The sequence below is a fragment of the Lithobates pipiens genome, unplaced genomic scaffold (genome assembly GCF_037356315.1).
Source record: "Lithobates pipiens isolate NorthernLeopardFrog02 unplaced genomic scaffold, aLitPip1_a1.2 Scaffold_79, whole genome shotgun sequence".
Taxonomy (NCBI): Eukaryota; Metazoa; Chordata; class Amphibia; order Anura; family Ranidae; genus Lithobates; species Lithobates pipiens.
Genome location: NW_027507902.1, coordinates 1,229,607 through 1,246,014, shown reverse-complemented (window position 1 = coordinate 1,246,014; position 16,408 = coordinate 1,229,607). Strand labels below are relative to the sequence as shown.

General features: G+C 52.9%; 1 protein-coding gene across 1 annotated transcript; it reads right to left on the bottom strand.

Annotated features, from left to right (window-relative positions):
- Positions 1–5,477: 5,477 nt before the first annotated feature.
- LOC143960018 (ribonuclease inhibitor-like) lies at positions 5,478–13,846 on the bottom strand. Its single transcript, XM_077468283.1, has 8 exons — positions 13,799–13,846; positions 11,631–11,801; positions 9,084–9,254; positions 8,827–8,997; positions 8,223–8,393; positions 7,964–8,137; positions 7,749–7,834; positions 5,478–5,771 (listed from the first exon to the last, which is right to left on the bottom strand). Exons 2-7 carry the CDS (start codon positions 11,798–11,800, stop codon positions 7,786–7,788), a joined length of 906 nt encoding a protein of 301 aa, XP_077324409.1. The 5' UTR covers position 11,801; positions 13,799–13,846; the 3' UTR covers positions 5,478–5,771; positions 7,749–7,785.
- Positions 13,847–16,408: the final 2,562 nt, after the last annotated feature.

Sequence of the window (16,408 nt, the reverse complement as noted above, 5' to 3'; positions counted from 1 at the left end):
ACCCATAATCCTCTATCATCCACACTGACCTTCCACCCATCCGTAATCCTCTATCATCCACACTGAAAGAGGTTGAGTGATTCCTCATGCACAATGAATCATATCCATGGGAACCTGATTAGAGCATAAATATCCTCCGCCTTAAATCCCATTGCTAGGATCCTATCTACAACCTCCCTCCTGATAGGTGGAATACCTCCTCCTTCCCATCTGAGCTGTACCACATTCCTGCGTTCAATGGAAGAAGGTGAAAGTCCCACATCTGTCTCCCTTCCACCAGCAGCAGCAGCATGACTTGGTCCCAACACAGCCCTGGGTTCAGATTTGGCAGATTACTTAGTACCCGCTCCTCCCCCTCCCCCCCAGCACAGCAGTCCCGCTCACCATGCTCCCAGTAGTACTACAATTACCAGCAATACCGTTATCAGGTAATGTCCTTTCTTCAGACAGATCTTCTGCTTTCTTAGCGTCCATGTGGCCTTCCTGCTCTGCATTCTGACAGCCAGTGGGAATGTCTGTATTAGAATTCCTGACATCTGGCATAGATACAGATATACAGTGCCTTGAAAAAGTATTCACACCCCTTGAAATTCCCCACATGTTGTCATGTTACGACCAAAAACGTAAATGTATTTTATTGGGATTTTATGTGATGGACCAACACAAAGTGTCACATAATTGTGAAGTGGAAGGAAAATGATAAATGATACAAATAAATATGTGAAAAGTGTGGGGGAGGGGCATTTGTATGGCGCCCCCCGGAGTCAATACTTTGTAGAACCCCCTTTCTCTACAAGTCTTTTTGGGGGTGTCTCTACTAGCTTTGCCCATCTAGAGAGAACATTTCTGCCCATTCTTCTTCTTTGTAGAATATCTCAAGCTCTGTCAGATTGGATGGAGAGCGTCTGTGATCAGCAATTTTCAAGTCTTGCCACAGATTCTCAATGGGATTTAGGTCTGGACTGTGACTGGGCCATTCTAACACATGAATATGCTTTGATGTAAACCATTCCATTGTAGCTCTGGCTGGATGTTTCGGGTCGTTGTCCTGCTGGAAGGGGAACCTCCGCCCCGGTCTCAAGTCTTCTGCCGACTCTAACAGGTTTTCTTCTAAGATTGTCCTGTATTTGTCTCCATCCATCTTCCCATCAACTCTGACCAGCTTCCCTGTCCCTGCTGAAGAAAACCATCCCCACCACATGATGCTGCCACCACCATGTCTCACGGTGGGGATGGTGTGTTCGGGGGATGGGCGGTGTTAGTTTCCCCCACACATAGCGTTTTGCTTTTAGGCCATAAAGTAGAATTTTGGTCTCCTCTGACCAGATCACCTTCTTCCACATGTTTGCTGCCCCCTCCCCCACATGGCTTCTCACAAACTACAAACAGGACTTCTTATGACTTTCTTTCTCCAATGTCTTTCTTCTTGTCACTCTTCCATAAAGGGCAGATTTGTGGAGAGACGACTAATAGTTGTCCTGTGGACAGATTCTCCCCCCTGAGCTGTGGATCTCTGCAGCTCCTCCAGAGTTACCATGGACCTCTTGGCTCTTCTCTGATGAATGCTCTCCTTGCCCGGCCCGGTCAGTTTAGGTGGACGGCCATGTCTTGGTAGGTTTGCGGTTGTGCCCATACTCTTTCCATTCTCCGATGATGGATTGAACAGAGCTCCGTGAGATGGTCAAAGCTTGGGAGATATTATTATAACCGAACCCTGCTTTATACTTCTCCACAACTTTATCCCTGACCTGTCTGGTGTGTTCCTTGGCCTTCATGATGCTGTTTGTTCACCAAGATTCTCTAACAAACCTGAGGACTTCACAGAACAGCTGTATTTATACTGAGAGTCTGCAGTGCCCTTTGGTGTACCAACCAATAGCGATGAAAAAGTACACTTGTGCCAACTGAACTTGGTGAACTGATCCCAGCAAGTCCAGTGCAAATCCTACCAACCCTCCTGGCTACAGCAACTTGACTCCAATGACCCCATAGTCTCTCCCTCTGGCTGCACATCCAATCCTGGCATGTGCCTCCCAGACCTTTTCACTTACCGACCCCGGTATGGATCCCTCCTGAATGACTTTCCTGGCAGTGCTTCCCACTGTCCTCCTATTCCAGGACACCTCTCAATGACCATGAAAAGAGAGGCTCCCTCCCAGCTGCCCAACTCCAGGCCCCAGGTCACCCCCTTCCTGCCAGGTGGACACATCATACTAGGAGCTCCATGTCTGCCAGGTGGACACATCATACTACGAGCTCCACGTCTGACCAGGTGGACACATCATACTACGAGCTCCACGTCTGACCAGGTGGACACATCATACTACGAGCTCCACGTCTGCCAGGTGGACACATCATACTACGAGCTCCACGTCTGCCAGGTGGACACATCATACTACGAGCTCCACGTCTGCCAGGTGGACACATCATACTACGAGCTCCATGTCTGCCAGGTGGACACATCATACTACGAGCTCCATGTCTGCCAGGTGGACACATCATACTACGAGCTCCATGTCTGCCAGGTGGACACATCATACTACGAGCTCCACGTCTGACCAGGTGGACACATCATACTACGAGCTCCACGTCTGACCAGGTGGACACATCATACTACGAGCTCCACGTCTGACCAGGTGGACACATCATACTACGAGCTCCACGTCTGACCAGGTGGACACATCATACTACGAGCTCCACGTCTGACCAGGTGGACACATCATACTACAAGCTCCATGTCTGCCAGGTGGACACATCATACTACGAGCTCCACGTCTGACCAGGTGGACACATCATACTACAAGCTCCACGTCTGCCAGGTGGACACATCATACTACAAGCTCCACGTCTGACCAGGTGGACACATCATACTACGAGCTCCACGTCTGACCAGGTGGACACATCATACTACAAGCTCCACGTCTGACCAGCTGGACACATCATACTACAAGCTCCACGTCTGACCAGCTGGACACATCATACTACAAGCTCCACGTCTGACCAGGCGGACACATCATACTAGGAGCTCCACGTCTGACCAGCTGGACACATCATACTAGGAGCTCCACGTCTGACCAGCTGGACACATCATACTACGAGCTCCATGTCTGCCAGGTGGACACATCATACTACGAGCTCCACGTCTGACCAGGCGGACACATCATACTACGAGCTCCACGTCTGACCAGGCGGACACATCATACTAGGAGCTCCACGTCTGACCAGCTGGACACATCATACTAGGAGCTCCACGTCTGACCAGCTGGACACATCATACTACGAGCTCCATGTCTGCCAGGTGGACACATCATACTACGAGCTCCACGTCTGACCAGGCGGACACATCATACTACGAGCTCCACGTCTGACCAGGCGGACACATCATACTACGAGCTCCACGTCTGACCAGCTGGACACATCATACTAGGAGCTCCACGTCTGACCAGCTGGACACATCATACTACGAGCTCCACGTCTGCCAGGTGGACACATCATACTAGGAGCTCCACGTCTGACCAGGTGGACACATCATACTAGGAGCTCCACGTCTGACCAGGTGGACACATCATACTACAAGCTCCACGTCTGACCAGGCGGACACATCATACTAGGAGCTCCATGTCTGCCAGGCGGACACATCATACTACGAGCTCCATGTCTGACCAGGTGGACACATCATACTACGAGCTCCATGTCTGCCAGGTGGACACATCATACTACGAGCTCCATGTCTGCCAGGTGGACACATCATACTACGAGCTCCACGTCTGACCAGGTGGACACATCATACTACGAGCTCCACGTCTGACCAGGTGGACACATCATACTACGAGCTCCACGTCTGACCAGGTGGACACATCATACTACGAGCTCCACGTCTGACCAGGTGGACACATCATACTACGAGCTCCACGTCTGACCAGGTGGACACATCATACTACGAGCTCCACGTCTGCCAGGTGGACACATCATACTACGAGCTCCATGTCTGACCAGGTGGACACATCATACTACGAGCTCCACGTCTGCCAGGTGGACACATCATACTAGGAGCTCCACGTCTGACCAGGTGGACACATCATACTACAAGCTCCACGTCTGACCAGGCGGACACATCATACTAGGAGCTCCATGTCTGCCAGGTGGACACATCATACTACGAGCTCCATGTCTGACCAGGTGGACACATCATACTACGAGCTCCATGTCTGACCAGGTGGACACATCATACTAGGAGCTCCATGTCGACCAGGTGGACACATCATACTACGAGCTCCATGTCTGCCAGGTGGACACATCATACTACGAGCTCCATGTCTGACCAGGTGGACACATCATACTACGAGCTCCACGTCTGACCAGGTGGACACATCATACTACGAGCTCCACGTCTGACCAGGTGGACACATACTAGGAGCTCCATAGTTTCTCAGATAGGGACACATCATACTACAAGCTTAAAGTCTGCTTAGGTGGAGGTACTGGTAAGTGTTAGATCATGGGGTAGGTGGCCAGCCATCTTGGAGATCTCACCTGACACTGCAATCAGTTTTCCTCCCCCTCATCTCCAATAGCATCCTTCATACCGAGTGTCATCTGAAGGGCGACCTTTTCATGTTCTATCGGAATCTTGAAAGGGTCACCCTTCATAAAAGGCACTCAGTATGAAGGACACAAGGGGGGGGGGGGGGGGAGGAACACATTGACTGCAGTGTCAAGACCCCCTCCCCCCGGGTAATAAACATTGGTTACAATGTAATAGCAATGTATGGACATTTGTCACCCATGTTTGTTCTATAGATCACTCTCATCACTTAAGCTGCATCTCCGTCCTCGAAATACTGACCTTTGTTCCAAGAAACGTGTGAGATGGAAGTTCTGTAGAGCTCTGGTGTGTGGCGTCTCCTCGTCCTTTCATCCCGAGGAATCTGGATTGTATGAAAACTGCGATGATATTTCTGGATGGAGCTCAGTGTATTCTCATCCCAGAATTCTCTTCCTACTAGACTAGGAGATGTCGGTTCTAAACTTTAGAGATTTACCCTAAAAATTAGGCCCTTCAACTATCCGATCCAAGGAAGGTGATTCTTCTAATTCTCTCATTATTGGGTCAAATGGACGTTTTCCTCCAGCTGGAGTGAGGTGACCATTGGAAGGAGCGGGGGTGGAAAAGTTCTCAAACATTTCTAACAACGAACGATTGAATGGACTTTACTGAATGAAAGTTGTTCTGAACGACAAAGGAACGTTCTGAGAATTTATCTGAAATTCTGTCTATGACCAGCTTTAGGCCTTTGCTGGATGTCATGTGACACCAATAGACATCACTGCTCACCAAATCATGTGACACCATGGGACGTCACTGCTCACCAGGGCAAGTGGCGTCTTCTTCCAGGTCATGTGACACCAGTGACGTCACCTCTGCAGGTCATGTGACACCACCACACACTATATATAGTAATCACTCACAATTCAGCCATCTTTGCAATCTCTTTATTCGATTTTTATGGAAACATTTCTGATACAAAAAAGGTGAGAATGAAATCCGAACGATCCGATCACCCCAATATAAATGAAGGCAGGTTGCCATGGGGACCAGTAGTGCAAATAACCGTCCAGTGCAAATGTATTTCAGGTAACAGCGGATCTACAAAAAAGGGGTTCAGGGGCCCCAAAAAAGGCACTCGTCCCAAGTCTTTGGAGTCCGGCGTTGTATAAGGTGCAGTGTGGGGGGAGGGGCAATGAGAACTGAAGGCTGTCACCCGGCTGACCTAGAAGATAAGAGAAGTCCCATTACCATTTCCTTCTGGACATTAATACCTACTCATCCTAGAGGGTCCACCAACCTCCACCCACCCCACCACCCATCCCAGAGCTCCACCAACCTCCATCCAACCCACCGCCCATCCACTGCTCATCCTAGAGGGCCCACCAACCTCCACCCACCCCACCCCCCCCATCCACTGCTCATCCTAGAGGGCCCACCAACCTCCACCCACCCCACCCCCCATCCACTGCTCATCCTAGAGGGCCCACCAACCTCCACCCCACCGCCCATCCTAGAGGGCCCACCAACCTCCACACACCCCACCACCCATCCCAGAGCTCCACCAACCTCCATCCAACCCACCACCCCATCCACTGCTCATCCTAGAGGGCCCACCAACCTCCACCCACCCCACCACCCATCATCCAACCCACTGCCCATCCACTGCTCATCCTAGAGGGCCCTCCGCCCAGCCACTGCTCATCCTAGAGGGCCCACCAACCTCCACCCACCCCACCCCCCATCCACTGCTCATCCTAGAGGGCCCACCAACCTCCATCCAACCCACCGCCCATCCACTGCTCATCCTAGAGGGCCCACCAAACTCCATCCAACCCACCGCCCATCCACTGCTCATCCTAGAGGGCCCTCTGCCCATTCACTGCTCATCCTAGAGGGCCCACCAACCTCCACCCACCCCACCCCCCATCCCAGAGCTCCACCAACCTCCACCCCACCGCCCATCCTAGAGGGCCCACCAACCTCCACACACCCCACCACCCATCCCAGAGCTCCACCAACCTCCATCCAACCCACCGCCCATCCACTGCTCATCCTAGAGGGCCCACCAACCTCCACCCACCCCACCCCCCATCCACTGCTCATCCTAGAGGGCCCACCAGCCTCCACCCCACCGCCCATCCTAGAGGGCCCACCAACCTCCACACACCCCACCACCCATCCCAGAGCTCCACCAACCTCCATCCAACCCACCGCCCATCCACTGCTCATCCTAGAGGGCCCACCAACCTCCACCCACCCCAGCCCCCATCATCCAACCCACCGCCCATCCACTGCTCATCCTAGAGGGCCCTCCGCCCAGCCACTGCTCATCCTAGAGGGCCCACCAACCTCCACCCACCCCACCCCCCATCCACTGCTCATCCTAGAGGGCCCACCAACCTCCACCCACCCCACCCCACCCCCCCCCCCCATCCACTGCTCATCCTAGAGGGCCCACCAAACTCCACCCACCCCATCACCCATCCTAGAGGGCCCACCAACCTCCATCCAACCCACCGCCCATCCTAGAGGGCCCACCAACCTCCACCCACCCCACCGCCCATCCTAGAGGGCCCACCAACCTCCACCCACCCCACCGCCCATCCTAGAGGGCCCACCAACCTCCACCCACGCCATCGCCCATCCTAGAGGGCCCACCAACCTCCACCCACCCCACCGCCCATCCACGAGGGCCCACCAACCTCCACCCACCCCACCACCCATCCACTGCTCATCTTACAGGGCCCACCAACCTCCACCCACCCCACTGCCCATCCTAGAGGGCCCACAAACCTCCACCCACTGCCCACCACCCATCTGCTCATCCTAAAAGGGCCCACCACTGCTCCATCACCCAGGAGCCATCCTGGAAGGATCCTGCAGCTCTCCCCACACAATGCTCATCCTAGAAGACCCACTGCCACCCATTATTCATGGAAGGCCTGCAGCACCCCACCGACTGCAAATTATACAACCTTCAGCCAATACCATGGCATCTCATCACCAGTCATGAGGATTGGGCTCCCTTCAGGCCTGAGCATTGTTACCCCAACACCTGCAAAGAGGAGGAGTGAGAGGCCAAGACTGGGAACCATGAAATCCCCAAAACAATTTAGAAGGCACCAGGAGATTCCACTTCCCGGCATCAACTCGTCATACTGTAATCTATTTTGGTGGAGCAATCTTAATTTTAGGTTACCTTGTATTGGAGGTCGGGATCCTCCGGGACGTCCGACTCACTCTTGTTTCTTGTATTTGATGTAGATAAATAGTCCATCCTGGGTACTACAAGGAAAGACAAAAGGTTCAGTATGGGGTGGTGCACCCTGATTGGGAAGGCCTCCACTGTGGGTGGAGTCCTTTCATGTAGAGAAGACCTACCTGGAGGTGGTCACCCCCAGCCTAAAGACTTACCTGTTCTTCTCCACAGTGATGGACGGGTGCTTGAATTTCGCCAACATAGAGTCCAGATCTGTCGGGGGCTCTTCAACCTCACTTGTTACTTCCAACTCCTTCAGAGAGCGGTTTGTATTAATGACGGCCATGACTTCCTCAGCGCAGGATGCGGTCAGCTCACAATACCCCACCCTGTACAGGAGGAATAGGAGATAAATATGGGGGAGTTCTACTGGAGAGACCTCCAGGTTACCATGAGTTACGATGGAGCATTCACCTGAATGTCTGCAGTGTACAGCCGGGGTTCCGGAGCGCCTCACATAGCGGCTTCACTCCGGTGTCCGTGAACCTATTTCCTGCCAGATCCAGTTTGGTGAGAGATCGGCTGGTGGTGATCACAGAGGAGAGATCTTCCAGGGAGGAGGAGGACAGGTCACATCCGTACAGACTGAGGAGGAAACCAGAGAGTCAGATTTATGCCGGACATTTATATAAAACCTGAACAGAGCAAAAGAGGAGCCAACTGTAAGGGCCCTGGGGGGCTACAGCCCCACCACCCACCCAAGGGCCACACCACCCACCACAGAATTTCTCCATAAAGACTAGGCCAGGGCCACCTGTAAGAACCCAGACCAGGGAAGGCGCTCCTCCCACTGCTCATGATAGACACACCCCCCCTCCCGCCCCATTACTATGGGTAAGCAGACTGTAGCTTCATAGTAATGAATGGGGCTACTGAGCATGTGCACTGAGAGGAGGACTGGATGGGAAGATTGTGGTAGTTTTCAAGGTGGTCTGTACTCAGGGAAGGGGGGGGGGGTATTGCAGGGAAAACATATACAGAGTTTAGTTGTCCATCATATAGTGTATAGAAGTCTCACTCCAGCTCCTGCAGGGTACAGCCCGGGTCTCTGAGCCCTTCACACAGAATTTTCACTCCAGAATCCTCCAGACTATTCCAGGTGAGGCTCAGTTTGGTCAGAGATCGGTTGGTGAGGAGGACTGAGCGGAGGTCCTCACAGGACGCCTGGGTCAGCTCACAGGAAGACAATCTGTAAAGAGAACCCGTATGAGAACTTCTACCCAATCACCTCCCGGACCTGGCGCTAGATTGGCAGACCATTGGCCTAATCCTTACATCAGCTCCTGCAGGGTACAGCTCGGGTCACTCAGCCCTTTACAGAGGAGCTTCACTCCGGAGTCGCCAATCTTGTTGTCCCTCACATTCAGGCTGGCGAGGATCCGATTTGTCAGAATAACCGATTGTAGATCCTCACAGGACACGCTGGTGAGGTTCATCCCAAACAACCTGCAGAGATGAAACAAGACCATGTGACCAGCCCCATCAGACCATGTCACCAGCCCCATCAGACCATGTCACCAGATTACCAGACAAGCAGCACTCTGTCCATTTACCATTGGTGGGAAATACAGGAGGCCATCCATACATTATTCCAGGATTGGCGGGCGTATAAAGGAGAGGAGGAAGTGGAATTACTCAGTTTGGGTTTGGTGGCTCCTCAATGGTAATGGCCCCCCCAGAGGGTTAAGTACGTACGTGTGGTCCAATGTACATGGCCACCATGAGATCTGTTGAGGAGGTACAATATTGGAAGCGGTACATTCTCTGCATCTTCCTCCACCCGACAAACCTCACACCCACCTCCCCGCATCTTCCTCCACCCAACACCCACCTCACCGCATCTTCCTCCACCCAACACCCACCACCCACCACCCACCACCCAACACCCACCTCCCAACACCCACCTCCCAACACCCACCTCCCACCTCACCTCCCAACACCCACCTCCCAACACCCACCTCCCAACACCCAACACCCACCTCCCAACACCCACCTCCCAACACCCAACACCCAACACCCAACACCCACCTCCCAACACCCACCTCCCAACACCCAACACCCAACACCCACCTCCCAACACCCACCTCCCAACACCCAACACCCACCTCCCAACACCCACCTCCCAACACCCACCTCCCAACACCCACCTCCCAACACCCACCTCCCAACACCCACCTCCCAACACCCACCTCCCAACACCCACCTCCCAACACCCACCTCCCAACACCCACCTCCCAACACCCACCTCCCAACACCCACCTCCCAACACCCACCTCCCAACACCCACCTCCCAACACCCACCTCCCAACACCCACCTCCCAACACCCAACACCCACCTCCCAACACCCAACACCCAACACCCACCTCCCAACACCCAACACCCACCTCCCAACACCCACCTCCCAACACCCACCTCCCAACACCCAACACCCAACACCCAACACCCACCTCCCAACACCCACCTCCCAACACCCACCTCCCAACACCCACCTCCCAACACCCACCTCCCAACACCCACCTCCCAACACCCACCTCCCACCTCCCAACACCCAACACCCAACACCCAACACCCAACACCCACCTCCCAACACCCAACACCCAACACCCACCTCCCAACACCCACCTCCCAACACCCAACACCCACCTCCCAACACCCACCTCCCACCTCCCAACACCCACCTCCCAACACCCACCTCCCAACACCCACCTCCCAACACCCAACACCCAACACCCACCTCCCAACACCCAACACCCACCTCCCAACACCCAACACCCACCTCCCAACACCCAACACCCACCTCCCAACACCCAACACCCACCTCCCAACACCCACCTCACCTCCCAACACCCACCTCACCTCCCAACACCCACCTCACCTCCCAACACCCACCTCACCTCCCAACACCCACCTCACCGCAAGTGCATTAGAACAATTCTCTTAGCCCATAAGACCATGTACCCATCAGACTAAACATGGTGGCCTTCATGCAGACTGGGTTGGAGAGGCTCCTTCACTTGGAACAGAAATATCTAACAAGGTCTCAAGGAATCTATGACGATAAATTCCACTTTTCTGAGACTTCTAGTGGACAGAACACATAAGTACCCCAAAGACAGCATGTGTGATGTACTCTATACAGGGTGGGCTCGTTTCTGGACTGTCTGGTGGACTTCCCTGTCCCAGCAAAGCATTGTCTGGCTGTGGATTAGCTTACTGGTAATTAGATCACTGTTGGCAGTTCATTAGATGTGCTGATTGTTTACAGTTTGCATTGTTTAGGATAATGTGATCAGGCCCTTACCTGATTCTTTGTGCAGTTCCAGTTTGTACCCAAGCTAGTGTCGTCTAGTTCTTGGGTGTTCAGCGATAATACTTGGTTCCAAAGTGGAGGAAGCTGTATCTTGGCGGAGGCACTCAGGTGGAGTGCGAGGTGGTCCATCAGACCACCCCCATACAAAGTACCCATCAGCCCATACTAAACACCCCCACAGCACTGTCATACAATGTACCCATCAGACATCCCATTCTAAACACCCATTAGACCACTCCCACCCAGCACCCCAAAACAATGTACCCATCAGGACCCCCCATACATACAATGTACCCATCAGAGCCCCCCCCCCCCCCCCCCGCCATACAATGTACCCATCAGACATCCCATACTAAACACCCATTAGACCACGAATACCCAGCACCCCCATACAAAGTACCCATCAGACCTCCCCCCCCTTATACAATGTACCCATCAGACCTGCACCCCCATACAAAGTACCCATCAGACCTCCCCCACCCCCCCATACAATGCACCCATCAGAACTTACACCAGCTCCTTCAGAGTGCAGCCTGGCTGGCGGAGCGCCTCACACAGCAGCTTGGCCCCGGAGTCCTGGAGGCTGCAATCTCTCAGATATAAGGTGGTGAGCGATCGATTGGTCATCAGAGCAGAGCGCAGGAAGTCCCCGCAGGCCGGAGTCAGCTCACAGAATTCCATCCTGGAGGAGAGGACAAGTCCGGTCAGAACTTGGTATTTCCATGGAGCGTCCTTTACCGTGTCTACAGCCTGATAAACACTTCTAGAGGGTAATGAGGGGGGGGGAAATGGTAGAGGAGATGGGGAGAGGTCGGAACCCGTCTGTAGGGGTCAAGTCCTGGGGGAAAAAGTGTGGGAACTCCCACCCAAGATCCACTCCCCCCAGCAAAAAAAAAAAATTATACGCTCATATGCATATATATATATATATTTCACAGAAAATACAGTGCAACATTTATTGTAAAGTGCCAGTTTACAAAAACCAAATAAGTTAACTTAAGAAACAGGAGAAGCAAGAAAAAAGAAATAAGAAACTAACAGAATAATCACCACAAGAATGGAGGACGACAGCAGAATGGAGGGGGGCACGGAGGAAAACTGGAGGGGGACAGCAACAGAACGGAGGGGGGCACGGAGGAAAACTGGAGGGGGACAGCAACAGAACGGAGGGGGGCACGGAGGAAAACTGGAGGGGGACAGCAGCAGAATGGAGGGGGAGTAGGGGACAGCAGCAGAACGGAGGGGGGAGTGGGGGACACAACAGAGGGGGGAGCATGCTCACTGTAACTAACAAAGTGTAACACACTATCCTGGAAGTTTGTCAATGGCTCTGGCGGGCGACAAAGTTGCGGCGGACCTCGTGGGCAGGAGGACTCGGAGGCTCAGCTCAGGAGAGAAGTTGAACTGGAGAAGTCTGGCAGATCAGAGTTGGGCTGCACTGCTAGCAATGTGCTACAGCGGCTGCGCGAGTAGTCAGCGGCGGCCCCAGGACTGCCTGGCATTGACTGGGCAGTGGGCATAGGCTGGATCCTTACCAGCAGTAAGTGTGGCTCTGTCTGGTGTGGTGTCTGTGGCTGGCTGCTCTCTCTCGGAGGCGCTGCTCAGCCTAGTAACCAGTTACTCAGGCATATGCAGGACACAGCTGCTAATGGGAACTGAGTTTCTGTTGTGGAAAAAAGTACAGGAACTCCGTTCCCATGCGTTCCCGCAGGACTTGAGCCCTGCCCGTCTGGTTTTTGTTGCCGTTAATTCCTGTTAGGAAGAATTTTCTCCATTTAGGACTGAAAGGTAAATCCAATAGCGTGTTATCAGAACAGGAATAGAAGGAAATCTTCCAATGGGGACACCTGCTCTAGTGACAACCGTCTACAAGGAAATTTCCATCACTTCAGATTCCCTTCCTGCCGTGTCTACAGGACAGGAAATGAATGCAGATCTCCAAGAGGGGGACACGGCCCTTCTAGTATTTCTATTATAGGAGATGAAGTCTTCCCAGAATGGGAATCTACAAACCCGACAACTCCACTTCTCATTACTGGATGTGGGTGGATCTGCTGATGGGGCCCTCACCATACAGAGACCCATTCAGAGAGATTATATTATATATATATATATATTTTCAGTGCAGTCAATTTCAGTAGGCTTCTCAAAGTGCCTTCATCACATTGGTCTGGACTGAGAATGAATGTATGAAGACATGAGAGCAACAAGTCAGACCGGCCATACACAATGTGATTAGTAAGGATGGTACTTATTGGACAGTTTCTAAGCTACTTGGGTCCAAACAAGCACCATGTCTACTGGTGATCACATCAAGGCCTCCCCCTCCATAGGGGAGGTCATAATCCGGATGCCGAAGGGAAGGAGAAGATGTGGGGAGAAGATCCCAGCGGGTCCCGGGACTCAGACCTGTGACATACATGGACACCAGTGATGAGGCGCCCAGTCACAGGTTTATCTTTTATTAGAACATTCGGTTATTCAGAAACTTGAACGCCAAACATGACCCGATACTTCATAGAAAGACACCAAACGCTTTATTCCAGAGTCAGATCCAGCTGAACATCTCCACCCCAACACTCCGCAGATCCTTCACTCTAGTATAAAGACGGAGGACTCGCCTCCCACAGAGTACAGCCCGGATCCTCCCCTCCATTATAAATATGACGGAGGACTCACCTCAGCTCCTGTAGGGTACAGCCCGGATCCTCCCCTCCATTATAAATATGATGGAGGACTCACCTCAGCTCTTGTAGGGTACAGCCCGGATCCTCCCCTCCATTATAAATATGACGGAGGACTCACCTCAGCTCCTGTAGGGTACAGCCCGGATCCTTCCCTCCATTATAAATATGACGGAGGACTCACCTCAGCTCCTGTAGGGTACAGCCCGGATCCTCCCCTCCATTATAAATATGACGGAGGACTCACCTCAGCTCCTGTAGGGTACAGCCCGGATCCTCCCCTTCATTATAAATATGACGGAGGACTCACCTCAGCTCCTGTAGGGTACAGCCCGGATCCTCCCCTCCATTATAAATATGACGGAGGACTCACCTCAGCTCCTGTAGGGTACAGCCCGGATCCTCCCCTCCATTATAAATATGACGGAGGACTCACCTCAGCTCCTGTAGGGTACAGCCCGGATCCTCCCCTCCATTATAAATATGACGGAGGACTCACCTCAGCTCCTGTAGGGTACAGCCCGGATCCTCCCCTTCATTATAAATATGACGGAGGACTCACCTCAGCTCCTGTAGGGTACAGCCCGGATCCTCCCCTCCATTATAAATATGACGGAGGACTCACCTCAGCTCCTGTAGGGTACAGCCCGGATCCTTCCCTCCATTATAAATATGGAGGACTCACCTCAGCTCCTGTAGGGTACAGCCCGGATCCTCCCCTCCATTATAAAAATATGATGGGGGACTCACCTCAGCTCCTGTAGGGTACAACCCGGATCCTTCCCTCCATTATAAATATGACAGAGGACTCACCTCAGCTCCTGTAGGGTACAGCCCGGATCCTTCCCTCCATTATAAATATGGAGGACTCACCTCAGCTCCTGTAGGGTACAGCCCGGATCCTTCCCTCCATTATAAATATGATGGAGGACTCACCTCAGCTCCTGTAGGGTACAGCCCGGATCCTTCCCTCCATTATAAATATGATGGAGGACTCACCTCAGCTCCTGTAGGGTACAGCCCGGATCCTCCCCTCCATTATAAATATGACGGAGGACTCACCTCAGCTCCTGTAGGGTACAGCCCGGATCCTTCCCTCCATTATAAATATGACGGAGGACTCACCTCAGCTCCTGTAGGGTACAGCCCGGATCCTCCCCTCCATTATAAATATGACGGAGGACTCACCTCAGCTCCTGTAGGGTACAGCCCGGATCCTTCCCTCCATTATAAATATGACGGAGGACTCACCTCAGCTCCTGTAGGGTACAGCCCGGATCCTTCACTCCATTATAAATATGACGGAGGACTCACCTCAGCTCCTGTAGGGTACAGCCCGGATCCTCCCCTCCATTATAAATATGACGGGGGGGACTCACCTCAGCTCCTGTAGGGTACAGCCCGGATCCTCCCCTCCATTATAAATATGACGGAGGACTCACCTCAGCTCCTGTAGGGTACAGCCCGGATCCTTCAGCCACTCACATAGAAATTTCACTCCGTCGTCCTCAATTTTATTCAGTGCCAGATCCAACTTGTGCAGAGAGCGGTTCTCTTTAAGGGCGGAGCCAAGGATCTCACAGCCTGTGGCGGCCAAGTTGCAGTCATCAAGCCTACAGATAAAAATCAGAGATTAGGAATCTGGGATCCAGAGTGTTTAGACTGGACCAAATGAACATGTCAAAGCACAGGGAGAGGAGACCAACAAATATGCAGCAATGGGGGACACCTCCTTATCACCCCAACACAGGAGCCCTCAGAATCATCTCGCCTGAGGACATAAACTGGAAAAAATGATTGGAAGCTGACCCCCCCCCCCCCCCCAACCACACCCCGCCAGTGACCCGACCCACCACACTTCAACATTAGTAACCAGTCTCAGTAAATGGAGAAAAAAAAAAAAAAAAAAAAACAACACACAACAATGTCCATCTGGTGGAGCTTCCCCAGAAGAAGAGCAGTAGAGGCCTTCCCCCAGAAGAAGAGTAGTAGAGGCCTTCCCCCAGAAGAAGAGTAGTAGAGGCCTTCCCCCAGAAGAAGAGCAGTAGAGGCCTTCCCCCAGAAGAAGAGCAGTAGAGGCCTTCCCCCAGAAGAAGAGCAGTAGAGGCCTTCCCCCAGAAGAAGAGCAGTAGAGGCCTTCCCCCAGAAGAAGAGCAGTAGAGGCCTTCCCCCAGAAGAAGAGCAGTAGAGGCCTTCCCCCAGAAGAAGAGCAGTAGAGGCCTTCCCCCAGAAGAGCAGTAGAGGCCTTCCCCCAGAAGAGCAGTAGAGGCCTTCCCCCAGAAGAGCAGTAGAGGCCTTCCCCCAGAAGAGCAGTAGAGGCCTTCCCCCAGAAGAGCAGTAGAGGCCTTCCCCCAGAAGAGCAGTAGAGGCCTTCCCCCAGAAGAGCAGTAGAGGCCTTCCCCCAGAAGAAGAGTAGTAGAGGCCTTCCCTCAGAAGAAGAGTAGTAGAGGCCTTCCCCCAGAAGAAGAGTAGTAGAGGCCTTCCCTCAGAAGAAGAGTAGTAGAGGCCTTCCCCCCAGAAGAAGAGTAGTAGAGGCCTTCCCTCAGAAGAAGAGTAGTAGAGGCCTTCCCCTCAGAAGAAGAGTAGTAGAGGCCTTCCCCCAGAA